Source organism: Saimiri boliviensis, chromosome 11 (genome assembly GCF_048565385.1).
Source record: "Saimiri boliviensis isolate mSaiBol1 chromosome 11, mSaiBol1.pri, whole genome shotgun sequence".
In the NCBI taxonomy this organism is placed as follows: Eukaryota; Metazoa; Chordata; class Mammalia; order Primates; family Cebidae; genus Saimiri; species Saimiri boliviensis.
Window position 1 is genome coordinate 25,593,093 of NC_133459.1, and position 26,514 is coordinate 25,619,606.

The following is a 26,514-nucleotide window of genomic DNA, read 5'->3' on the forward strand; positions in this document are numbered from 1 at the left end:
AAACTGTACTTGTTGTATTTTATGGACAACTTAATGGATTTTCAAGGGTAATTATGTGAAGTACTTAGGACAGGGCCTGACACATAGTAAGCTAAGTTTTAGCTATTTTTGTAATTATTACTGCTCCGTATAAGTAATTCTTAGGCATACTAAAATTTGAGAAGCCATTGAGCTAGATTAAAGAAGGAACAAAAGGAAAGATTTTTGTGGAAGTGTCTGGATATTCAAATAATTCTGCCTTTAAGACAACATATCATTAAGTGAATGGAGAGTGTGTTAGGAATTTTTTTTCTCTCTTTTTTTATTAGAGTAAGGAATTTTTTAAAGAGTTTTATTTGCTGTCAGAACTTACTTGATTCTGTTATGATATTGCACCTACATAACCTTAATACATGGAAATCAATGTGTATTGTGAAGCTTAAATGAATTGACAAATGTGAAAGTGTAGCATCTACCCTGGCATTTAGTAAGTGTTCTGTTAATTTTGTGGGACTATAATCTAAATCTTGCTTGTTCAGACTCATTCATGCTATTTTTTAAGAAGTTAGAAGCACTTGGCTCTCTGCTTCCTATCTTTCCTAGTTGGCATCTTGTGGAAGGTCGTTAGACATCGGTAACTTTCATACTCTTTGACGTTGACCCTTTAGGTTGAGCCTCATTACACTAGGGCTTAGGTCTGAAATTAGCAGGTATGTTAAATGTGTATATGATAAATCTCATGGGGTTGTAGTTAAGAGAGAGTCCTTATATGTCGCTACAAACTGGATCACAGGCTTTGCCTGAAAATCAGAATGTTCTCAAAGATCCTTTAAGCTGGTTCCTAAAGCCTGACATTCCTATCTTCTTCTGGGTTTGTTTACTATCTCTCTCCTTTTTCTTAATTTTTTTTTTTTTTTTTTTTTTTTTTTTTTGAGACAGAGTCGCTCTTTCTCTCACCCTGACTGGAGTGCAGGGGCACAATCTTGGCTCAATGTAACCTCTGCCTCCCAAGTTCAAGCAATTCTCCTGCCTCATCCTCCTGAGTACCTGGGACCATAGGTGTGAGCCACCATACTCAGTTCTTTTTTTTTTTTTTTTTTTTTTTGAGACAGTCTTGCTCTGTTGTCCAGGCTTGATTGCAGTGGCACTATCTCTGCTCACTGCAACCTCCACCTCCCAGATTCAAGCAATTTTCCTGCCTTGGCCTCCAGAGTAGTTGGGACTATAGGTGTGCACCACCATGCCTGGCTAATTTTTGTATTTTTAGTAGACACAGAGTTTCATCATGTTGGCCAGGCTGGTCTCAAACTCCTGATCTCAGGTGATCCACCCACTTCAGCCTCCCAAAGTGCTGGGATTACAGGTGTAATCTACCTTGCCTGGATTAGAGCCACCATGCCTGGCCGAGATATTCTCTTAATACAGGTGGGAGTGAGGGTGGCATTTGTGGTAGACCAGCACAGAAACCCTTTGAGCCAAATTGACCTGGGTTCTTACCAGTTACAGTATTTAAAATATGTATGATCTTGGGTAAGTTATTTAATATCTCTGAGACTTGGGTCTTACCTTTTAAAAAGGAGTGATAATAACATAATATATATAAATATTTGTTTACAATAAACATAATATATATAAATATTCTACCTACAGGCTTTAGGGGGTTGCATAGTCTATAAGGAATTTTTTTTTTTTTTTTTTTTTTTTTTTTTTTTTTTTTGAGACGGAGTTTCGCTCTTGTTACCCAGGCTGGAGTGCAATGGCGCGATCTCGGCTCACCGCAACCTCCGCCTCCTGGGCTCAGGCAATTCTCCTGCCTCAGCTTCCTAAGTAGCTGGGATTACAGGCACGCGCCACCATGCCCAGCTAATTTTTTGTGTTTTTAGTAGAGACGGGGTTTCACCATGTTGACCAGGATGGTCTCGATCTCTCGACCTCGTGATCTACCCGCCTCGGCCTCCCAAAGTGCTGGGATTACAGGCTTGAGCCACCGCGCCCGGCTCTATAAGGAATTTAAAGGTGATAATAAAACCAACTAAAAGTCCATCTGCTTTTACCATCATTGTGCACCTACAATTCTAAGCAATGTCAGTGATAAAATACTTCTCCCTGCCTCCTCTTTCTTCCTAACACAATGTTACCTGGAAAACTCTAGGTAGAACTTTGAAAAACTTTTTTTCAGGGGGATGGGGTCTCCCTCTCACGCCCAGGCTGGAGTGCAATGGTATGATCAGGGTTCACTGCAGTCTCAACCTCCTGGGCTCAAGTAAGCCTCCCCCATCTCAGCCTCCCAAGTAGCTGGGACCACAGGTGCATGCCACCACGTCCAGCTGATTTTTTTATTTGTAGAGACAAAGTTTCATTATGTTGCCCAGGCTGGTCTCAAACTCCTGGGCTTAAGTAATCCTCCTGCTTTGGCCTCCCAAAGTGCTGGGATTACAGGCATGAGCCACCATGCCTGGCCTGGGACTTATATTAAATAGTAATTATAATCAGTATTTAATAAAGTTAAGTCGTGTGAGGTTTGATCCAAGTGCCGTGGGAAGGTAAAAGACCTTAGGTCAGTAAGCAATCAGGCAGGTTTGAACAAAGCAGTAAAGTATATAAGTAGACAGCCTGGGAAGAAATGAGTTTCACCTCAGATGAGCGTCTTTACAGGACAAAGAGTAAAGAGGGAGGGAGGCCAGGTACAGTGGTAAACACCTGTAGTTCCAGCTACTTGGAAGGCTGGGGTGGGAGGGGCAGTGGCTTGAGCCCAGGCGCTCAAGGCCAGCTTGGGCAACATAGTAAGACCCTGTCTCTCAAAAACAAAAACAAATCCTGTGGTGTGTACTGAGGTTTGAAAAAGAGTGGTGTCGGGGGCATTTTCTGACTAAACAGTTGGGAAAGTAAATAGGTTCATATCTCTCAGCTTTTCCCACTCGTTTCACTGTACTTATTTGTTCATTTAGGCAACAGATACATGCCAGGCACTGTTCCTAGCCTTGGAGATGCAATGATTATGATCCACAAAGCCTGCTTTCTCAGGGCTGGGTCTGGTGAAATAAAGCAATCACACTAACAAAGAACTGTAATGCAGTTTGACAGTAGGATCCCACGGGAAGGGCACGCCTTCCTCCCAAATCTACATGACAGGGAAGGCATCTAGAAGGAAATGTCTGTCAACCAAGACCTGAAGAATGAGTTGGAGTTCATTAGTTAGAAAGCTATGGCCCACAAATAACAGCCCAACTCAAATTGCCTTAAACAATAATGAACTGACTCGCTTAACTGTCTAACTTAACTGGAAGTGCGGGAGTAGGCTGGGTGACTGGATTGGTTACTCTGGTCACTTTGGCTCCATTTTTGTATGATTCTCTGGGCTGGGCTCTTCTCTGTGTATTGATTTCACTCTCAGGCTGGCTTCTTTCATTATGGCAAACTGTGTACAGCAATTCCAGGTGGCTCATCCAGAGAAAGAAAGGCAATTCTTCCACATTCTCTCCTAAGAAAGAAAACTCCTTTTCCAGAAGCTCCCAGCAACTTTGCCCCCTTGCATCTGATTGGGGTCACAGGCTCTTTTCCAACCCCTGTGGCCAAGTGAATGCAACGTCCTATTTGGTCTAGGTCTAAGTTCCTGAACTTCTCACTGTGGGAAGGAGACTGAACTTATGTGTCCTAAAACACATGGTCTGATCTGGTGCAGGGATTTAATTAAAGGTAAATCAGGGTGTTGTTGGGAATGAGGAGAGGGTGAAGGAACAGAAAGAACAGTATGTAGGAATGCCTCATGACTTATTCTCTTCTACCATGTAAGACCCGTTTCTGTTCCTTCAAACCTTCTGTGTATTCATGGATCCTGCACCCCAGCCATGACTTTTCTCTGCATGCTTTCAGTTTCAGCATCTGCTACCTGCCTCAGTCTCTTCATGCTTCTCAATTCAGATCCCCAAGATAAAGACTCTGACCTAATTTAACTTACTGTACCAGGCTCTACCTATTTGAAGTAAGCTCTAGAAGATCCAAGGACTTGGTTTTTATACTCCTGTACCCCAGCATCTGAACAGTACCTGGCATGCAGTAGGTGCTTGATGAACAATATGCTGGGTGAATAAAAGATTAGCCTTCTAGTTAATTGGATGCCCCTGGACTGAATGTTTTCTCGGCAAATTTTCTGTGGCTGAGAGGATGTCCCTTGAAGGTACTGTTTCAGACATATCTCTTTTTCTGTTTTTGTTTGTTTTGTTTGAGACAGGGTCTGGCTCTGTTGCCCAGGCTAGAGTGCAGTGGTACAGTCTTGGCTCACTGCAACCTCCTCCTCCCAGGTTCAAGTCATTCTCCCACTTCAGCCTCCTGAATAGCTGGGACTACAGGCACATACCACCACACCCAGCTAGTTTTTGTATTTTTCGTAGAGATGGGGTTTCACCGTGTAGCCCAGATTGATCCCAACTCCTGAGTGCAAGCAGTCTGCCCACCCCAGCCTCTCAAAGCGCTGGGATTATAGGTGTGAGTTGCTGTGCCTGGCTGACGTACTCCTTCTAATGGTAAAAGCAGAAATTTGTTTGGCTCTCACTTCTACTACTTTTTACTGTCTGAACTTCAGTTTATTTTTCTGCAAAATGGGATCAATTAAACCTGACCTTTATGGCTCAGCAGTGCCCAGTATCAAATGAGATCATGAATATGAAAGTACTTTATATGCTGTAAGAGGCTAGTCAGTTTAAGCCCACTCTGGCCACTCACATGCACTTGGAAAATAGTGAAAATGGAAAGACTGGTTTGTCTGTTCAGTTCCACTTCTTAGTGTTGAGTTCCCCAGGAGAACCCCTAACCAACTCTCTTCTTGTCTCTTTTCATTTGCTCCCCCAGGGTCACTCAGGATGTGTCAACTGTCTGGAGTGGAATGAGAAAGGAGAGTAAGTATGAGCTAGAGCACCTGAAGGGTGCTGCAGAAGCAAGTGAGGAGGGTAGAAGAAGGGGCTCCTCCTGAGTGGATCCAAGAAAAAGAGTGGACCCAAGTGAAGAGAGACTGCTGCTTTCTTCTGTTCTTCACTTTAGCCTGTAATTTTCAACAGAATTAAACAATTTCAGAAGGAAAGTTGGATGACCATCCAAACCATGTTTGGGTTTTGGGGTTTTTGTGTGTGTTTTTTTTTTTTAGAGACAGTCTTGCTCTGTCACCCAAGCTAGAGGGCAATAACGTGATCTCGGCTCACTGCAACCTCTGCCTTTGGGGTTCAAGTGATTCTCCTGAATCAGTCTCCCAAGTAGCTGGGACTATGGGCACATGCCACCATGCCCGGCTAATTTTTTGTATTTCTAGTAGAGATGGGGTTTTGCCATGTTGCCCAGGCTGGTCTCAAATTCCTGAGCTCATGCAATCCATCTGCCTCTGCCTCCCAAAGTGCTAGGATTACAGGCATGAAGCACCATACCCAGCACAAAACCCTGTTTTTTAAATAAGCTAATGAGTTCAAGAATAATGGAAATTTCTCAGGACAAAATAGAAGAGAATCAGCTGTTTACGAGGTAACCTTAAATTCTGTGACATCTACTGTTCTTCAAGTTTTGTGGCCTAACTTCTTATAAACTGAGAACACGGGACTGGGAAAGGGGGCCTAGGAATTTGAGGAGAGGTCACAATCTCTCACTCTGCTTTCAGCTTGCTGGCCTCTGGTTCCGACGACCAGCACACAATTGTGTGGGACCCGCTGCACCACAAGAAGCTGCTGTCCATGCACACGGGACACACTGCAAATATCTTCTCTGTCAAGGTGAGCAGGACAAGCCACACAGCAAGCCCAAGAGTGACTGTGCTGTGGCCATGCCATGTTGGTATGTGTATGTCCCATATACTACCTAGGGTCACAGACAGCCTTGTGATCTAAATATTTGTTGGTAATTCCTGAAACCTCATTTCTCTTCCATGTTCTTCTTCTTTTAGAGCTAAGAGGCCAATTCTAGATGAATTTATGTGAGTAGTAGTGGTAGGGAGTATGGTTCTGAACATGAACTTAGAGAGCAGGCAGACCCAGGTTTGACTGTCTTATCTGCTTCTTTGGCATTGTGTGAACTGGGCAAATCACCTGACGTTTCTGAACCTGTTTGTTCATCTGTAAAAAGGAAATAGCAAAGGAAAAAATCCTAGATTTGTAAACAAATGAATTTTTTAAAAAGGAAGTAACAATCCACAGGGTTGATGTGACAGTTCAGTGAGATAATTGATCAAACTAAAGCCTGTGTGCAGTGCTTTTACCTGTTCTACTTCTTCATAGGAAATTAATATTTTGATTTGTTGGGGTAATATTTTGATTTGTTGGGGGAGGAGGCTTGAGCTGAGGAGAGGTAGGAAGGGGACTTACAAGTGTTTTCAGACCTTTGAAGCCCTATTGAAACCCTGGGGTTTCTTCTTGTTGTTTGTTTGCTTTTTTGAGACAGAGTCTTGCTCTGTCGCCCATGCTAGAATGTAGTGGTGGGATCTCAGCTCACTGCAACCTCCGCCTCCTGGGTTCAAGTGATTCTCCTGCCTCAGCCTTCTGAGTAGCTGGGATTATAGGCACCCGCCACCACGCCTGACTAATTTTTCTACTTTTAGTAGAGACAGGGTTTCACCATCTTGGCCAGGCTGGTCTCAAACTCCTGACCTCGTGATCCGCCTGCCTTGTCCTCCCAAAGTGTTAGGATTACAGGCATGAGCCATCGCACCCAGCCAAGACGTGTTTTTTGTTGTGGAGAACAGACCTAGGACTAGTGGCTATAAGTCCATAGAATTAAATGTGGGCCTGAGGAAAGAAAGAATTGTCTAATGCTTAGAGCTATTTGAAAAATGTAGAATCAGCCTTTGGAGGAGATGAGTAAATGTCCTGTCCCTGCACTTGTCCACTCGCTAGGTGCTTTATCTCCCAAGTTTAAAGTTGGAAGAAATGGCCTGTAAGGAAGAGCCTTTCCAGCTCCGAGATTCTATAATGGATGGATGTGAGAATGAAGTTGTCCTTTGGAAAACCTCAATATTCTAAGAAATATTTTCCTACTTAATATCAAGAGGAATTACAAGATGAACTAGACAATAACTCCAAACCTACTTGTTTTCCTAAACCCTTCTTCTTTCTCAAGCTGTGATTCTTGCCTTTAGAGACAGGGCAATGGTGATTTACCTCTTACATGACTAAAGAAACTGCCTTCTGCCCCTGCAAAGCATTTAGGTCCAATTTTAGTCATACAGTCAGACCTGGGGAAGGGTACCTAAGCCATCAGTTTAACACTAGAGCACAGGACATTGAGTTCTTATACCAGAATTTGACAATGGTCTTGATACTCCGTAATAAGACCTTGGGAAAGGCACTTACACGCAGACTCTCAGTCTCCTATTCTGTTAAAAAAAAAAAAGGAAAAAAATGGAAGAGGATTCTTCTCTCTTCAGGTAGTGGAAACACTGCTGATACATATGTGTTTAACTCATGCGCTCCCCCTGGTGGTGACTATGGTGTGTGATGAGTGTGGCAGCAGCCACAAGATCCTGACAAGGGCTCCCCAGTTTATTTCTGCTGTGCATTGAGTGTATGCTGTCTCTAGACAGGATTAAAGACTACTGGTTGTCCCTAAAAATGATAAAATCATGTCTATTTCATCTAGACCTTGTTTTTTTTTTTTTTGTTTTTTTTTTTTTAAGGCAGAGTCTTACTCAGTGTTACCCCGGCTGGAGTGCAGTGAGTGGCGCAATCTTGGCTCACTGTAACGTCTACCTCTGGGTTCAAGTGATTCTTGTCTCTCAGCCTCCTGAATAGCTGGGATTACAGGTGTGTACCACCATGCCCGGCAAATTTTTGTATTTTTAGTAGAGACAGGGTTTCACCATGTTGGCCAGGCCGATCTCGAACTCCTGACCTGAGGCGATCCACCAACCTCACCCTCCCAAAGTACTGGGATTACAGACGTGAGCCACCGCACGCAGCTAGACCTTGTCCTAATGAAGCTTTAGAGAAGCTTATGTGGAAAGAGTAAATTGTTGTTCTTTGTGAACATTTAAAGTCAAGTGGGAAGTCAGCTGTTTCAGTGTAGAATATAGAATAATGCCCCTCCCCCAGCACTACCACTCAGCTTTGTTGTGGGTAGGGAGGAACTTTTCAGTTAAAAAAAAAAAAGATATTTCAATCTTTTGAACTCACAGAAGAACTCAATTAACACCATTCCCAAATATTTTTCATCCTCAAAGCTAAGTGATAGAACTGCATACTTTCTTTCTCTCTTTTTTTTTTTTCTTTGTGACGGAGTCTCAGCTCTTGTTGCCCAGGCTGGAGTGCAATGGCATGATCTTGGCTTACTGCAACCTCCACCTCCCAAGTTCAGGCAATTCTCCTGCCTCAGCTTCTCAAGTAGCTGGTATTACAGGCATGTGCCACCACACCCAGCTAATTTTTTGTATTTTTAGTAGAGACATGGTTTCTCCTTTGTTGGCCAGGCTGATCTTGAACTCCCAACCTCAGGTGATCTGCCCACCTAGTCCTCCCAAAGTGCTGGAATTATAGGTGTGAGCCACAGTGTCTGGCTCAGAATTGCATACTTCCTTTTTTCATTATTTGAAGCTATGATTGCACTGTTTTGTTCTTATCAGATGCCATCTGGAGCATTTTGTTGTTGGCCTTTATCAGCATGAGGTGGGCTTTTTTTTTTTTTTTTTGAGACAGAGTCTTGCTTTGTTGCCTGGGCTGGAGTACAGTGACATGATCTCAGTTCATTCCAACTCCAATTCCCGAGTTCAAGTGATTCTCCTGCTTCAACTTTCCTAGTAGCCAGGATTACAGGTACATGCTACCATGCCCATCTAATTTTGTCTTTGTAGTAAAGACGGGGTTTCACCATGTTGGTCAGGCTGGTCTCAAACTCCTGACTCAGGTGATCTGCCCACCTTGGCCTCCGAATCTGTTGGGATTATAGGCATGAACCACTGCACCAAGCCTTTATTGTTTTTTTTTCATAAATACTGCATAGAGATGTATCCTCTCAATGCTCAGCCCTCCCCCGCAGTCCAACATTTGAGCTGTTTCCAATATTTGCTATTATAAGAAGCATTCAAGCATTTCTGACCAGATCCCTTTTTTCTTTTTGGATTATTTCTTAGAAGTGGAAGATTTGAGTCAAAAGGTAGAAATTATTTTAAATCTTTGTTACTATTACCAGATTGTTTTTCACAAACTATCAAACTAATTTAAAACACCCATTCCTGGCTCACACCTGCAATCCCAGCATTTTGGGAGGCCAAGGCAAGTGGATCACCTGAGGTCAGGAGGTCGAGACCAGCCTGGCCAACGTGGTGAAACCCCATCTCTACTAAAAATACAGAAATCAGCCAGGTGCGGTGGTGCATGCCTGTAATCCCAGCTACTCGGGAGGCTGAGACAGGAGAATCACTTGAACCCAGGAGGTGGAAGTTGCAGTGAGCTGAGATTGTACCACTGCACTCCAGCCTGGGCAACAGAGCAAGATTCTATCTCAAAAAAAAAAAATACTGAAAAAAAAAATACGCCCATTCCCTTAAAACACGGAAAGTCTTTTTCATCTTAGGACTAATTTGTTACTTAATCTCTAGGTTACGAAATAGTCATCATGAGGCAGTAGGACATGTGGGAGTCAGATAGACTGGGCTTGAACACAATCCTGCTACCTATCACTGCTGAACCTCAATTTTTTTTTGAGACAGGGTCTTAAAACTGTGTTGCCCAGGAGGGAGTGTGATGGCGCACTCATGGCTCACTGCAGCCTCAACCTACTGGTCTTAGTCCTCCCACCTCAGCCTCCCAAGTAGCTTGGACTACAGTCATGTGTCACCACACCCAGCTAGTTTTATTTTTTTAGAGACGGAGGTCTTGCTGTGTTGCTCATTCTTGTCTCAAACTCCTGGCCTCAAATAATCCTCGCACCTCAGCCTCCCAAAGCGCTAGGATTACAGGTGTGAGCCACCACACCTAGTTTGAACCTCGGTTTTGTTTGTTTGTTTGTTTGTTTTTTGAGACAGAGTCTTACTCTGTCGCCCAGCCTGGAGTGCAGTGGCACAATCTCAGCTCACTGTAACCTCCTCCTCCCAGGTTCAAGCGATTCTCCTGCCTCAGCCTCCCAAGTAGCTGGGACTATAGACACATACCACCATGCCCAGCTAATTTTTGTAGTTTTAGTAGAGATGGGGTTTCACCACGCTGACCAGGCCAGTCTCGAACTCCTGACCTTGTGATCTACCTGCTTCAGCCTCCCAAAGTGCTAGGATTACAGGCATGAGCCAGTGTGCCTGACCTGAACCTCAATTTTTAATGGGGTTATTTTAAGTATCAATAAGATAAAGTAGCTGCCCTGGTGTCAAATATATGGTAAGTGTTTAATAAATAATAATAGCTATGATTCTCATCCACCGAGCTCTTACTTGGGGAAGACAAAAAGAAAAAGGGTTCCTCAGCTAGTTTGACTTGGCATAGGTCAGGACCACTCTGGCAAAGTAAAGATGTGTGTCTCAATTTTGACCTTTAGGCCTACAGGCTGCTGCTCAACATCCAAAGTTTTTTGGTGGATTGTCTTGAATGGGCTCATTTTCTCTCTCTCTTTTTTTTTTTTTTTTTTTTTTTTTTTTTTTTTTTTTGAGACAGTCTCACTCTGTCACCCAGGCTGGAGTGCAGTGGCACAATCTTGGCTCACTGCAGCCTCTACTTCCGGGGTTCAAGTGATTCTCCTGACTCAGCCTCCCAAGCAGCTGGGATTATAGGCATGAACCACCACACCCAGCCTGAATGGGCTCATTCTCTTATCTTGACATGGAGAGAGAAAAGGGTACAGACATCAAGGCTAGCCTCCTTCCGTGGCCATTTCTACTTTCACCACCCATCCCTTCCTCCATTTCTCCTGAATAGTTCCTGCCTCATGCTGGGGACCGCATCCTGATCACAGGGGCAGCTGACTCGAAGGTGCATGTGCACGACCTGACAGTAAAAGAGACCATCCACATGTTTGGAGACCACACAAACCGGGTGAAGCGCATCGCCACAGCGCCCATGTGGCCCAACACATTCTGGAGTGCTGCTGAGGATGGGCTTATCCGGTAAGAGTCTGGTGCATCGAGTGGGGCCTGTGGCTCCCCCGTCCCATCATACTGTTTCCTTCTATAGGCCTAGCCCTTTACCCCTCCAGCAGAGGTCCAGGGCAGTTGTCTGTGTACAAATTCTACTGGTAACATTTGCTTACCCTGCCCTCACCTTCCTTCCTCTTTGCCCTCTGTGCTACCTCTAGACCCACAAGCCTTCTCTCACCATCTCAGGTTTCCAGGGTCTATGCTGCCACTGGGCATTCACATTACTGGTTCTTCTTGAGATTCTCTGTCCCCAGCTCTTCCTGTATCAGACTGTTTCTTATTCTAACGAGATCAGTTTGAGTTACCTCTTCAGAAGCACCTTCTCTGACTATCCTGTCTAAAGTAGACAGACATTATTCCTTGTCTGTTTTGTGTGTGTGTGTGTGTGTGTGTGTGTGTGTGTGTATGTGTGTGTGTGAGTCTAATCTTATTTATTTGTTACTCAAAAAATCTTATTTCTGACTAGATTCAGACTTAGAAGTAGAAGCTCGCAGAGAGGAAAGTCTGCATCTCTCTGCAATTTGTTCCTGGTGTTTCTCTTTAACCTCCTTCATTCTCTTGGTCAAAAGTTTAGCATATTCTGCAGCCTATTCCTTATTTTTCTTAGTATACTGCTTCTTCAGAGCAATATGCTGCCGTTCATGCTGCAGGATATGTGGAGTAACAAGACACTGAATCTTGGATGCTTTGGACCTAGATTTCTTATCTTCTTTGTTTAAGGGCTTTCTGGCAGCATACTGGCGGACATCATCTTCTTTAGAGAGATTGAAAAGTTTGTGGATTCTGCTAGCTCTTTTAGGCCCCATGCACCGAGGCACCATAGTATCAGTCAGTCCAGGAATATCCTTCTCTCCTTTTTATAATAACCAAGTTGAGAACACTGAGATTGGCATCCACAGTGCAACCACAAACTGATTTTCTCTTTCTTTCTCCAGTTCTCCTTGGTCTGTAACAGGAATGCCCCTTACTCAGTAGCAGGCAGACACAAACATAGGTCAAGACACCCTGCTTCATGGGGAAGCCTTCTTTGTCATTCCCACCACTGATTCGGACCATATAACCCTTCCATTCTTCACCCAGAGCATCAGCAGCAACTTCTGTGGCCGTACGCTTCTCATAAAAAGTATGAAGTTTGCGTTCATCATCCACTTCAATGAGTTTCTGGCAGCCAGTGGCTGGGAAAGAGATATTCAACTGCATCTTGAAGCAGCTGAATGCCTCTGAGGCACCACGGAAAAGAGCTATTCTTTGTCTTAACACACTAATTGTATCTTTTATAAGTCTAATTGCCACCTGTAGTTACTTTATTTTTATTAATTTTTATTTTTTTTTTTTTAGATAGGGTCTCACTCCATTCCATTGCCCAGGTTGGAGTGCAGTGGCATGATCATGGCTCACTATAGCCTCAACTTTCTGGGCTCAGGTGATTCTCCCACCTCAGCCTCGTGAAGAGCTGGGACTATAGGCACACTCCACCATGCTTGGCTAAATTTTCTATTTTTTTTTTTTGTAGAGATGTGGTTTCTCTGCTCAGTGAGTTGGCAAATGGTAGCAGCAAAAAAAAAAGAGAGCGAGAGAGAGAGAGATGGGGTTTCTCTGTGTTGCCCAGGCTGGTCTCAACTCCTGGGTTCAAGTGATCCTCCCTCCTTAGCCTCCCAGAGTGCTAGGATTACTGGTGTGAGCCCCCACACCTGGCCTTATTTTGTTTTTACTTATTGGTTTACTTTTTTGTCTGTATCCTCACTAAATGGTAAAAGTAAACTCTGTTAGAGCAACTCCATGTCTATCCTGTTCTTGATTGTGTCCCTAGAGCCCAGCACAGTGCCTGGCACATAGAGGCACTTGATACATTTCTCTTGAACAGTTGGTCAGCGGCCATATGCCTGGGAGGGGGCAAGCCAGACAGAAATGGTGAAATGGACTGTCTCCTTTTCCAGCGCCTTGCATTGTTACACATTTGCCTCTACTTCCCTTCATTCTAAAATGGTGTTGTTGCCCTTCTTTAACTCCTTTCTTCAGATGTGGCCTTAGAACTTCTTCCTTATCTCCCCAGCCTGCTTTAATCTGTCTCCCTCGAGTTTCTGTAGGACTTTGTACCCTCTTGCCTTTTACAAATGAGGAATATCTAAGTCATATATAAAGTATAACATAGTCAAGAGCAAGGCAATAATGTCAGACAGACCTGGGATCAAATCCTAGCTTTCTTACTCAGTGTTTGACTGTGGCAAGTCACTTCATCCCTGAACCTCAGAAGACAGAATGCACTTGGTCAGTGGCAGATCCAACTCTGTGTTGCACTTGTTGACCTTGGCTGACCAGATTGTGCCAGGGCCAGCTGGTGGAAGCTGAGCGTCTAGCGCATCGGGTAGGATCCTAAGTGCTTAGGCATAGGCACAGTCAGAGAAGGTGTCCTAGCAGAAGGTGAACATAAGCTGGGCCTTCCAGAACAGACAAGATTTGGATGGGCAAGTAAAAGCAGAGTATATTCCCCAGCTTGAGCAGAGTTTGCAAAGGCAGAAATAAACATGGCATGTGCAGGATAAAGAATTCTGTAGTTATAATTGACCCACATTTAGAAAACTGAGGAATAAGGTTGGAGAGAGATGTGAAATTGAGTCTTGAAAACCAGACTGAGGAGTTTGGTAAAAGTAAACTTGTGCTAAAAGTATTGAGGAATCTCTGCAATTTTTTGAGCAAGAAAATGATGTAAAACAATATTTTAGGTAGAGCAACCTGGTGAAGATGGCATAGAAAGACAAGGTGAACAGCAAAGAGGTGATAACAGATATCTAGGCACGAGGTGTGAGCATATGGGTGATGTCCCCCTACCCACCACTCTCTAAGGATACCTGTATATTGGCAGCACAGTTTCCCCGTCTGGAGCAGTGGGAGTTTGCTGCTGTTAGGTAGACTTTTTGGCATTATCTTTACTGCATAGATGCGACTTTTAGGCTTGCCTTGGCCCATGGTATATATAGATAGCTCTTAGATGATCTGCAGATTCTCTTTTCTGTCACTTCCATACCTTGCTTCATGAAAAAAACTACATTAGAAGATCCAGTCTTAGAAAGCTTCCCCAGCTCTGCACTTACTAGCAGTGTTAGCCCAGGGAGGTTATTCAACATCTTTGAATATTAGTGTTCTAATGATACCTAGGGATGACATTAGGATTTAATTAAGGGACAATACTGTACATAAAGCACATTTTCACTAAGTGTTGGTAATCAGTAGTAGCGTAATAGTAGCTGACATCTGTAGAATAGGTACAGTAGTATCTACCTTAGGAGTTCTAGTAGAATAAAATGCAATGTGTGAGAAGCCTACTACAGGTGTCTAGCACACTGTGGTCACTCAAGTAATGGAAGGTTTTTTCACATTCTTATTTAGAAACAGATCCAAAGTCCCTCCCAATCCTCTTGCATAACAAGAACTTGTCTTTTCCCCTGTCTTCCACACAGAGACCCCAAGCCCCAGTTCCCTAACTCTGTCCTCTCTCACAGCCAGTATGACCTTCGAGAGAATAGCAAGCACTCGGAGGTGCTGATTGACCTGACAGAGTACTGTGGCCAGCTGGTGGAAGCCAAGTGCCTCACCGTGAACCCCCAGGACAACAACTGCCTGGCAGTCGGGGCCAGCGGACCCTTTGTGAGGCTATATGACATCCGCATGATCCATAACCACAGGTATGAATAGTTCAGCCTCCTGTTTCCTGTGGGTAAGACCTGGAGAACCTGCTGCCCCTTCCCTCACTGCCATTGCAATGCCCTCTTCTGTCACAGCTCACTGCAGCCTCAACTTCCTGGGCTCAAGCGATCCTCCCACCACAGCCTGTCAAGTAGCTGGAACTATAGGCACATGCCTCCTTGCCTGGCTACTTTTTAAATTTTTCTGTAGAGGTGGGGTCTTTCCATGTTGCCCAGGCTGGTCTCAAACTCCTGAGCTAAAGCAGTCTTCCTACCTCGACCTCCCAAAGTGCTGGAACTACAAGCATGAACCACTGTGCCTGGCCCCTTCTTTTTTCAATTTTTTTATTTTGAGATGGAGTCTTGCTCTGCCACCTAGGCTGGAGTGCAGTGATATGATCTTGGCTCACTGCAACTTCTGCCTCCTGGGTTCAAGCGATTCTCCTACCTCAGCCTTCCAAACAGCTGGATTACAGGCGTCCACCACCACACCTGACTAATTTTTGTATTTTTAGTAGAGATGGGGTTTCACCATGTTGGTCAGTCTTGAACTCCTCACCTCAGGTGATCCGCCCACCTCAGCCTCCCAAAGTGTTGGGATTACAGACATGAGCCACTGCACCAGCCTGACCCTTTCTTCTCTATGAAATGGGCTTTCTTCAATTTTGTGATTTTTAAAAAACTTAATCCTGGCTGGGCGCGGTGGCTCAAGCCTGTAATCCCAGCACTTTGGGAAGCCGAGGCGGGTGGATCACGAGGTCAAGAGATCGAGACCATCCTGGTCAACATGGTGAGACCCTGTCTCTACTAAAAATACTAAAAATTAGCTGGGCATGGTGGCGCGTGCCTGTAATCCCAGCTACTGAGGAGGCTGAGGCAGGAGAATTGCCTGAACCCAGGAGGCGGAGGTTGCGGTGAGCCGAGATAGCGCCATTGCACTCCAGCCTGGGCAACAAGAGTGAAACTCCGTCTCAAAAAAAAAAAAAAAAAAAAAAAAACTTAATCCTTATGTTGGAAAATATGAAACATAAAAAGTAAAGAAATTACCCATAATCTCTTATATAAATCCCTTATAATTTCCTTATATTTGTATATTCTTATAATTTCTTACATAAATCTTTTATAGTGTCTTTTTGAAAGAAATCACTGATGAATATTTCCTGCTAGTTCTTATAATACTCAGAACCCCCACTGCACTCCCAGACCTGAGTTACCTCTCTAGCCTGGGCTTTCCATGATTCTTAGGATGGATGCAGGAATGTCTGACTTGCTTTACTTTCATTCATGGGCTTGGTAACCACTGCTGCCCCTCACACACTGCATGTCTTGGAGTGGGTCTTAAGCCTTAGCTTGCTTGTTTGTAAAATGGGAAAGATAAGGTGATCATGAGGACCCAGAGAGCTTATAGGACCTACTTGGTAAAGCACTGGATAGCTGTCTAGTTGGTGGGCCTTTAGGGTTGCTTAGGTAAGGAAGAAAAATACCTGCCGGGCGTGGTGGCTCAAGCCTGTAATCCCAGCACTTTGGGAGGCCGAGGCGGGTGGATCACGAGGTCAACAGATCGAGACCATCCAGGTCAACATGGTGAAACCCTGTCTCTACTTAAAATACAAAAAATTAGCTGGGCATGGTGGCACATGCCTGTAATCCCAGCTACTCAGGAGGCTGAGGCAGGAGAATTGCCTGAACCCAGGAGGCGGAGGTTGCGGTGAGCCGAGATCACGCCATTGCACTCCAGCCTGGGTAACAAGAGCGAAACTCCGTCTCAAAAAAAAAAAAAAAAAAGAAAAATACCTCAGATACAAATATAAGTTTTCTTCTAGTGAGTGTGGTCTGGTCTAACCAGGGGCAGTGCTGGGACTGTAACCTTTGATTTTCCTTCCCACCAGAAAGAGCATGAAGCAGAGCCCTACAGCAGGTGTGCACACCTTCTGTGACCGGCAGAAACCCCTTCCGGATGGTGCAGCTCAATATTACGTAGCAGGTAGGACTCAGCACAGCTCTGGCCCCAAACTCATGGCTAGATGCTGACTCTTTTGGGGGCAGTGCCGGGAGACAGCATGGCATGGTGATCAAGAGCAAGGGTTTTAGGGTCAGACAGACCTGGGTTGACAAGCTGTGTGACCATTGACAAGCTGTGTGACCTTTAGCACATTACAGAAAAGAAACTCATTAAGGTTAAATAAAATGAGGTCATAATGACTAAATGAGATAAAGCATATGCATATAGCAAGGGCTCAACACTTGTAGCTGCTTTTATGATAAAGTTGATTGGTATCATTTTTGATATGGCTGACTTCACACAGTCTCATGCCCCTTTCAGGGGAACTGTGACCCTAGTATGACCGGGCTATTCCCTACAGGTCATCTGCCAGTGAAGCTTCCAGACTACAACAACCGTTTGAGAGTGCTGGTTGCCACCTATGTGACCTTCAGCCCCAATGGTACAGAGCTGCTAGTCAACATGGGAGGGGAACAGGTATGTACAGCATAAGGTGGCTCTGCCCCATCACCATTCCAGCAGCCAGGGCCGTGTACCTTACATTCACTGCTGAGGCAAACAAGACACAACAGCCTTATGGCAAATGATGTTACAGTGAAATGTGGGGGTGATGTGGTATCATTGTAGTTCCCAGAGAGGTGTCCTAGCTCAGTCATTTTATTTCATTTTTTCTTTAATGATCTAGATAGAAATATGATAGTATGGTATTTTGGTTAAGCATATAGACTTTGAGGCCGGGCGCGGTGGCTCAAGCCTGTAATCCCAGCACTTTGGGAGGCCGAGGCGGGTGGATCACGAGGTCAAGAGATCTAGACCATCCTGGTCAGCATGGTGAAACCCTGTCTCTACTAAAAATACAAAAAATTAGCTAGGCATGGTTGCACGTGCTTGTAATCCCAGCTACTCAGGAGGCTGAGGCAGGAGAATTGCCCGAACCCAGGAGGCGGAAGTTGCGGTGAGCTGAGATCGTGCCATTGCACTCCAGCCTGGGTAATAAGAGTGAAACTCCGTCTCAAAAAAAAAAAAAAAAAAAAGAATGTAGGCTTTGGAATTGGCAGACTTCTGTTCAAATGCTAGCCTGCTGTTTACTAGCTGTTTACCGTGACTTTGAGCAAATCTCTTTATTTTTCTGAGCCTCAGTTTCCTCATCTTCTATTTTCCTAGGAGGAAATCCCTGGGGCTCAGAGCATGCAGCTCAGAGCAAGCTGTGGGTTAGGGCCAGCTTTGGGAAGTGTTCTTTGATAATAACGGGTTGCTAAACTTTCTGTTTGGGTGTTCTCTGGATATTTCATAAGGCTGGCATACGTTTATTTACCAACACTGAGCACTTACTCTGAGACTAGCATTATTATAAACATAAGAGAGACAAATGGGAAATATGATCCATCCTCAGGCTGATGGGAGACATGGCAAATGAAACAGTCAATGACATTACAAGACAAGGCCTGAATACATACAAAGGAAATGGGACACAGAATAGATTAGGATACGCCAGACATTCCTGCACCTTTCTGAGGACTCATGAAAAGCTCAGGGTAGTGCTAGGGTAAATGTAAAATGAGACATTTAGCTTTGTGACGTTTGAGGACTTCTTCACCTTAAACCTATGATGTGTGATTTTTTTTTTTTTTTTTTTTTTTTTTTTGAGACAGTGTTTCACTCTTGTTGCCCAGGCTGGAGTGCCTGGCATAATCTCGGCTCACTGCAACCTCCGCCTCCCAAATTTAAGCAATTCTTCTGCCTCAGCCTCCCAAGTAGCTGGGATTACAGGCATGTATGTGCCACCACACCTCAGCCTCCCAAAGTGCTGGGATTATAGGCATAAGCCACCGTGCCTGGTCTTCTTCTTTTTTTTTTTTTTTTTGTGTGTGTGTGAGATGGAGTTTCACTCTTGTTACCCAGGCTGGAGTGCAATGGCGCGATCTCGGCTCACCGCAACCTCCGCCTCCTGGGTTCAGGCAATTCTCCTGCCTCAGTCTCCTGATGTAGCTGGGATTACAGGCACGCACCACCATGCCCAGCTAATTTTTTGTATTTTTAGTAGAGACGGGGTTTCACCATGTTGACCAGGATGGTCTCGATCTCTCAACCTCGTGATCCACCCACCTCGACCTCCCAAAGTGCTGGGATTACAGGCTTGAGCCACTGCGCCCGGTCCTTTTTTTTTTTTTTTTTTTTTTTTTTTTGAGACAGGGCCTCAGTCTGTCACCCAGGCTGGAGTGCAGTGGTGCGACCTTGGCTCACTGCAGCCTTGACATACCAGGCTCAAGTGATCCTCCCACCTCAACCTCCTGAGTAGCTGGGACCACAGGCACACACCACCACACCTGGCTAATTTTTGTATTTTTTGTAAAGACAGGGTTTCGCCATCTTGTCCAGACTGTTCTCAAACTCCTGAGCTGAAGTGACCACCCTCCCACCTTGGCCTCCTAAAGTGCTAGAATTACAGGCTACGCCACCATGCCCAACCAAATATGATTCTAATTAATAACAGTATTTCAAGCAGGGCTTTGGGTAGATCAGAAAGCCCACCCTGAATGCCAGAGCTAGGAAGATTTTCCAGCCTGAGGTTTGTGGAAAACACCTCCTGGGGTAGCTTGATGGTTCCATGCTCAGCACTCACTGTGTTCCAAGACCTAGCTAGGTTCTTGAGACGCCACCAAGGCCTGGTTACTGGTCCATCCACATCCTTTCCTCACAGCCTTTGTCTCTTTTTTTGCCCCCTCAACTCTAGGTCTATTTGTTTGATTTGACTTACAAGCAACGACCATACACCTTCCTCTTGCCTAGAAAATGCCACTCCTCAGGGGGTAAGTTCTCCCTTAGGGTATCTTGCTGAAGTGGTGTAGGGGAGCTTCAGTGTGTGCTACACCTGCTGAGAAGCCTGTCCCTTACTCTGGACTGTGATCCTCCAAAAACAGCAGGTCTCTGAAATAACCCTGTCTATGCAGTAAGAAAGATGACAGTAGAGCAGAGATCTCTTCAAGAGCTTTTCATCACTGCCCTTTTTTGCTTCCCTCTGAAAAGACAGGCTCCTTCCATGGCTTGGCTCTTGAGAACCTGAAGTAGTTCCCCTCCCCTTTGTATCTTGGCTCAGTCATCTCACTGACTTCTTCCTGGGGCCTACAGTTGATTTAGGCACCTTGTCTCTCCATTCCCACCCCCAGCCCCAGCTGAGTAACGCCACGGTGAAGTTGTGTCCCTCGTCAGCCAGCAGAGGGCGCACGGGCTTTTCTCTTATGTCAGAACTTCCTTTCTGGAAATGGATCTTACTCTGGGAGAATAGTCCCACAATGGAACCATCAGACCCCATGGTGGAAGCTGGAGGGCTACCAAGAAGAAATGGGACCTCTTCCTGAGTTGTTGCTTTCACTTTCTATCTCCTGCCAGAAGTCCAGAATGGCAAGATGTCCACCAACGGTGTGTCCAACGGTGTGTCCAATGGCCTGCACCTTCATAGCAATGGCTTCCGGCTGCCGGAGAGTAGGGGACACATCAGGTAAGGTCAGCTACCTTGTCCAGCCCTCCAAGCCCCAGTTATACAATATAGACTGGAGGGAGGGACATAGCCTGTAAAGCTTTCTCGTGACCCACACCCAGTCATGCATCCCACAGTAAGGACCAAGGCAAAGAGGCTTCTTGGAGGGTGGCTAGTGTTTCCAGTGCCCCTCTGCCTGGCAGGACACTAGTCATGCTAAGACTGAAGCTTTAGTCTCTTGGTACCAGTAACTGGGTCAGGACCCAGGGGCCAGCTGCCTCTTAGCACTGAGCTCTCTCCAAAAAAGGGCTGCATACAAATGGATTTTCCCATATATTATTCCCCATCCTATAGCAGATCCTTGCCTCTATTCTCTGCCAGGGACTCTGCTGGGCTTTGGATACAAAGGCACTCAAATTCCCCAGCCTTGAGAGAAATAGAATTCTCTAGACAGTGATCCATAGGAGGGACTCGAGTGGTCATAAAGTTCAGCTCAGCATGGAGGCAGGTGGTGTCAGCTACTGTCATGCCCAGTAGTTTAAGTACAGCTTCATTTCTGCCCTTCTTTTCACTGACTGAGAGTATTTGTAATGGTACCTATTCCCTATCATGGCAATAGGTAATAGCCCAGGCCAATAGCAGTGGTCCCCTCTTCCAGATGGCAGTCAGATTCCAGGGGCCAAGAAGACCTGGGTGGCCCTCAGGCCATGTTACAGACTCCCTGAGGGGCTGCTCTGACCTTCTTTGACTATTCTGACTTGGCTTTATTTCCTCTGCAGTCCCCAAGTAGAGCTACCCCCATACCTGGAGCGTGTGAAACAGCAAGCCAATGAGGCTTTTGCCTGCCAGCAGTGGACCCAAGCCATTCAGCTTTACAGCAAGGCTGTGCAGAGGGCCCCTCACAATGCCATGCTTTATGGAAATCGAGCAGCAGCCTACATGAAGCGCAAGTGGTGAGTGGCCACTGCAGAGGGGACATGGGTCAGGATAAGGGACAAAGCTACTGGACCAAAAGGCAGGGGCCTGATGGAGCCAAGTTGCCAAGGCATCCAGGGAAGGTGGCAGGAACATACTGCTGCCTCTTAGGGCTTCTTGGCCTCTTCTCCCCACCTCCAGGCTAGTGGTGGGCAGGGGCCTGACCCATTAATCAGGAAGTCTCAAGCACTAAGGAAGCTCACGGTTACATGGAAACATGTTCAAAGCTAGTTCCTACATGGCATCTTATTATAAAGTGCTGTGGCCCCTGGGGAAGTAGGAGTTGAGCATCGTTAGTCCCAACTGTTAGAGAATTGGACTTTGAAGAGCAGTGGAATCTTGCTAGGTGGAAATGAGGGGTTTGGTGAATTCAGTTAGTATGTGTCTAAAATATTCTGTAGTCCCTTGCCCCACTAAGGCTTGCTTTCTGGGAACTTAGACCCTTTGGACTGAATACAAACCAGATCTCGGAGATCCAAAGCTGGCAGTGGGTCACACTGGAGTATGGTGGCTGGTAATAAAGAAATAGATCCATATCCTAAAGAACCCCTCATCTTTGGAGACCATCAGGGCCCCCAGCCCTTCTGCCTGCAGCACCAGCAGGCAAGCAGACAGGCAGACCACCCCCCCACACCCCCCAGCCAGGGCCAGGACTGGGGATGGATAGAGCTGGGCCCACAGCCATTTCTGCTCCGTCTGGCATCCGTCGGCTCTGCCCAGACAGACAGGCCAGCTGGTGTGCCATCGTCTGGCTGCAACTAGGCAGGCCAGAGAGGGAAGCTTAAGAAACCCACCCAAGTCAGCAGGATGGTAGTGCTAGGTGGGGGTGGGGAAGATGCTATCCCCCGACCTTAGCTGAAGCATCAGGAGTTGGCCAGGGGCTCAGGTGGCAGCCAAACCCAGGAAATGACTGTTTTGGGTGAATCCTGAGCTGATTTACCTCTCTGTCCACAGTTGGGTAGAACTCAGTAGTCCTCATCTAGGCTGTAGGCTGAGAGCTCAGCTTTACTCCTGCATAAGAGAGGTTGGTGATTTCCTAATCCATATGTGCCCTCAGCATGTTCTCTGTGCTCCTACTATGTGCTAAGTACTAGGAACACAAAGTTCTGTCACTCTGAGTTCCTGTGCTTGACCACCCAGCCTCTGGACAGGGGGTAAAGTGGTGGACGTAGTTCAGCACTAAAGAGGCAGGAAGCAGTGCATCTTGTGAATGGTCAGGTAAAGGGCTGTGGGCATCAGGAAAAGTTGGGTCGCTTTAGCTGGGGAGCAGGGAAGCATCAGAAAGACATGGTGTCTGAATGGGCTTTAAGTGTAGGCAGGCTTAGACAGGAGATGAAGGAGAGGAGGGGCCTGTGGGGGAAGGACATTCCAGGGAGATGAAATGGTGTGAACAAAGGCGTGGGGGCGGGGGACTGCCTGAGAGCTTGTTTGCAGAACAGCAAATCCATTTGGCTGGAGCAGAGGGTTCGGAAAGGGACTGGCAGGAGATGAGTCTGTGAGGTAGCCTGGGGCCGGCCTAGGGAGGGCTTGGAATGCAGAGCGGTGACGTTGGCCTCGATTCAGTGCATGATGGGCAGCTACTGGAGAGTTCTGAGCAGGAGAGGGATGTGCTGAGGGCTGTCCTTTCAGGGAGATTGATCTGGCAGCGACTCTAGGAAGGGTGAGCCCTGGGGCCAGCGTGCTCTCTACCCCTCATCCCACATGCCTGCCAGTGACCCTAGAATGTCACATTCTGTCCTAGGCCAGTCTCCCCAGGGCTGCCATCTGCTCCTGGATGCAGTGGGAGCTGTCACCCTCTGGCTTCTGGCTGGCCTCTGGTCTGGCTCTCCCCAGGAGCTCAGAGGGGCACCTTGCAGGCAGTAATTGGGTTTCCAAACAGTGCCTGCTCCTTCGTCACAGCCACTCATCCTGACGCAGGCCACACCATTGAAGCAGCTCTGTTTCCTGCCTGCCCCCACATGGGCTGAGTTGCTGGTTCCTGGTCTAAGCATGGCTGCTCCGAGGACTGGGTGCTCTCTCTGAGTGCTGCAGGAGAAGGAGGCTCAGGAAGGATCTTCCCATGTCAGGCCTGCTTTAGCCATGCCGGCTTGTTGTGAGCCATGCCTTTGGTGGAGGGGCCATTAGCTCTATGGGGTGCCTCTGACTGCTGCTTGGCACAGCTGGGTCCTAGGCCTACCCCAGCCTAGCTGGAAAAAAGAAAAAAACAATGGCTTCTGAAGAAGCAGCTCCTGTGGCCCATCTTGCTCTCCAGACAAGAGGCGAGGACAGGTCTGTGGGTGCTGGAGGAGTGTGCTTCCCATATTCTGGCACAGGGTAGGAGAAGGAGGGGCTTCTCTGACCTCCTTTCACTTCCTCTTTCCCCACTTCCTCATCAAAAGCACTCCCACTTCCCTTCATCCATGCTTTAGGAGGTTGGAGAAGTGAGTGGGGACGATTTGGAGTTCCTGGTGTGCACAACCCCCCTCACCATCAGCTTCCAGAGAGCTGACTCTGCCAGACTGTCAGGCCCCATCCTCCAGCCCCAGGAGGTAGAGGCCACAGCTGCTGTGGATCAGTCAGCCAGGACAGAGGGGGGTCTGGCTGAGGGCTTGCTGCCTGCTGGTCAGACCCTTCGTCCCCAGCCTGGCACTTCTGGCTTCCCCAGACCACAGAACTGTCCTTGAGGGCCCCCTGCCTTGGACATGGCTTTGAAGGCTAGCTGGGGGTGATTTGAGGAGGTGGATGGAGGAAGAGAGAAGGAGGGCTTGGGGAGCCTGTGGTGGGCAAGATGCCAGGCCTTCTGCTGCAGAGCTGCGGGTGCCTGGGGTAAGCCAGTATGCAGTTGTACTCTATGCCCAGCAGAGGGCAGCCTGACACCAGCTTTTGCCACCCTCAAGACCTTAGGGTTTCCTGGCTTGCTCCTTAACATACTCTGTCTCCTGATGGGGAGGCCTGGGTTGAGCCAGGATTGTCTTCATCCCCAAGTCCCCTTGCCATGAGACCTGTCAGCGGTGGGCTGGAGTGACCACAGGAAGCAGAGGAAACTGAGTGGGGACCCCTCGCTTACCCCTTGCTCCACCTCAAAGCCACTCTTCCTTGCCTTCCCAGGGATGGTGACCACTATGATGCCCTGAGGGACTGCCTCAAGGCCATCTCCCTAAACCCATGCCACCTGAAGGCACATTTTCGCCTGGCCCGCTGCCTCTTTGAGCTCAAGTATGTGGCTGAAGCCCTGGAGTGCCTGGACGACTTCAAAGGGAAGTTTCCGGAGCAGGCCCACAGCAGCGCCTGTGATGCATTGGGCCGCGACATCACAGCTGCCCTCTTCTCCAAAAATGATGGTGGTGAGTGGGCACTGAGGAGGGGTGCTGTTACTGTTTCTCTTTGAGGTGCTGCATGACATTCTGGAGAGGTCATGGTTCCAGGATTGGAGAGGCCTGGGTTCAGCTGTTGACTCAGAAACCATGCAACCTTGGGGCAGTTATTTGGTCTCTCTCTGTTTCCTTGTCTGAAAAGGAGACAAGCCAGCACCTCCCATTGAGCGTTTCTGTTGAGAATCAGCATGTTTAAATGGCATGTTGAAAGCACTGGGGGAGTGCCTGGTGTCCAGGATAGGAGGAAGCTAAGCTCAGTGAGGCTCCTGCTGGGCATTCTCACCTGCTCAAACAGGGCCCTGGTGGTTCCACGTGGGCATCTGAGAGGCAGAGCTGGTCGTTGTGTTTGTTCCAAGTGTACAAGTGCACAGAGAGCACAAAGCCCTGCCCACCTTACCTCAGTGTGCTGGAGAATGAACTGGGCTGTTGGCACGTGGTCTGTAAACATGAACGGTGAGTTCACGGGAGGCAGACATGGATCTTCACTTCTCTCCTTTGCCATTTATCAGCCATGTGATAAATTCATTTGTTTCATGAATAGTTATCAGACACCTGCCATGTGCCAGGAACTGTGCTGGGTCCTGGGAACAGAGCTGTGACTAAGTCACATGGAATTTCTGTGTTTATTGCATTTGCAGCCTACTGAAGGATCCAAGTGATAAAAGGGAAACAAAAAGTATGACAAGTGCCAAGGGGACCTGAATGGTGTAGGTGTTGGGGGGGCCTTAATAGCATTCTGGGGTTCTCTAGGAAGAAACATTTAAGCTAAGATCTAAGGGATCCAAAGGAAGCATTTACTAGATACAAAATACAGCTGTGTGGCTTAGCACAATGGTTCACACTAATAATCCCAGCACTTTGGGAGGCCGAGTTGGAAAATTGTTTGAGGCCAGGAGTTCAGTATCAGCCAGGACAATATCGCAAGACTACGTCTCAACAAAAGAAAACTTTTTTTTTTTTTTTTTTTTTTTTGAGACAGAGTTTCACTCTTGTTACCCAGGCTGGAGTGCAATGGCGCGATCGTGGCTCACTGCAACCTCCGCCTCCTGGTGTTCAGGCAATTCTCCTGCCTCAGCCTCCTGAGTAGCTGGGATTACAGGCACGCGCCACCATGCCCAGCTAATTTTTTGTATTTTTAGTAGAGACAGGGTTTCACCATGTTGACCAGGATGGTCTCTATCTCTTGACCTCGTGATCCACCCGCCTCAGCCTCCCAAAGTGCTGGGATTACAGGTGTGAGCCACCGCGCCCGGCCAAGAAAACTTTTAAAGATTAGCCAGTGGTGGTGGCACACACCTGTAGTCCCAACTCCTTGGGAAGCTGAGGCAGGAGCATTACTTGAGCCCAGGAGGTCAAGGCTACAGTGAGCCATGATCACATCACTGCACTCCAGCCTGGGTGACAGGCTGTCTCAAACAACAACAATAACGTATAGCTGTGGGAGATGCAGAGCTCCTGGTATACAGACCATCATACTCCAAGGCCCTGAAGCAGGCAGGAGTGAGTCAGTTTCAAGTAACAGAGAAAACTCGTGTGATTTTTGCCTGTCACTTAACTGATCAGTGTCTCATTTGGGACCCTAATAACTTGTCTTCCAGAGGGTAAGGGCATGATCCTTATTGCCTTAAGCACTATGAATCTGTTTATAAAAGTCACCCAGGGTGAGCACAGTGGCTCATGCTTGTAATCCCAGCATTTTGGGAGGCTAACGCAGGTGGATCACCTGAGGTCAGGAGTTCAAGACCAGCTTGCCCAACATAGTGAAACCCCGTCCCTACTAAAAATACAAAAATTAGCCTGGCATGGTGGCACGCATCCGTAGTCTCAGCTACTCAGGAGGCTAAGGCGGGAGAATCACTTGAACTTGGGAGGCAGAGGTTGCAGTGAGCTGAGATTGCATCTTTTCACTCCAGCCTCGGTGGCAGAGTGAGACTCCGTCTCAAAAAAATTAATAA

The 26,514-nt window shown here is 46.8% G+C and overlaps 1 protein-coding gene and 1 pseudogene across 6 annotated transcripts in view; one reads left to right on the forward strand and one right to left on the reverse strand.

Annotated features, from left to right (window-relative positions):
• The window catches only part of WDTC1 (WD and tetratricopeptide repeats 1), an 83,891-nt gene that overhangs the window by 52,028 nt on the left and 5,349 nt on the right, over nucleotides 1-26,514 (forward strand). For all 6 annotated transcript variants that reach the window (XM_010345903.3, XM_074380328.1, XM_039473565.2 and 3 more), the window contains 10 exons: nucleotides 4,828-4,874; nucleotides 5,621-5,732; nucleotides 10,851-11,038; nucleotides 14,569-14,751; nucleotides 16,641-16,735; nucleotides 17,115-17,230; nucleotides 19,488-19,563; nucleotides 20,144-20,252; nucleotides 21,011-21,184; nucleotides 24,294-24,529. In XM_010345903.3, the coding sequence (XP_010344205.1) occupies nucleotides 4,828-4,874; nucleotides 5,621-5,732; nucleotides 10,851-11,038; nucleotides 14,569-14,751; nucleotides 16,641-16,735; nucleotides 17,115-17,230; nucleotides 19,488-19,563; nucleotides 20,144-20,252; nucleotides 21,011-21,184; nucleotides 24,294-24,529 (1,336 nt within the window). The remainder of the gene's footprint in view (nucleotides 1-4,827; nucleotides 4,875-5,620; nucleotides 5,733-10,850; nucleotides 11,039-14,568; nucleotides 14,752-16,640; nucleotides 16,736-17,114; nucleotides 17,231-19,487; nucleotides 19,564-20,143; nucleotides 20,253-21,010; nucleotides 21,185-24,293; nucleotides 24,530-26,514) is intronic.
• Nucleotides 11,521-12,268, reverse strand: LOC120365953 (small ribosomal subunit protein eS6-like; annotated as a pseudogene).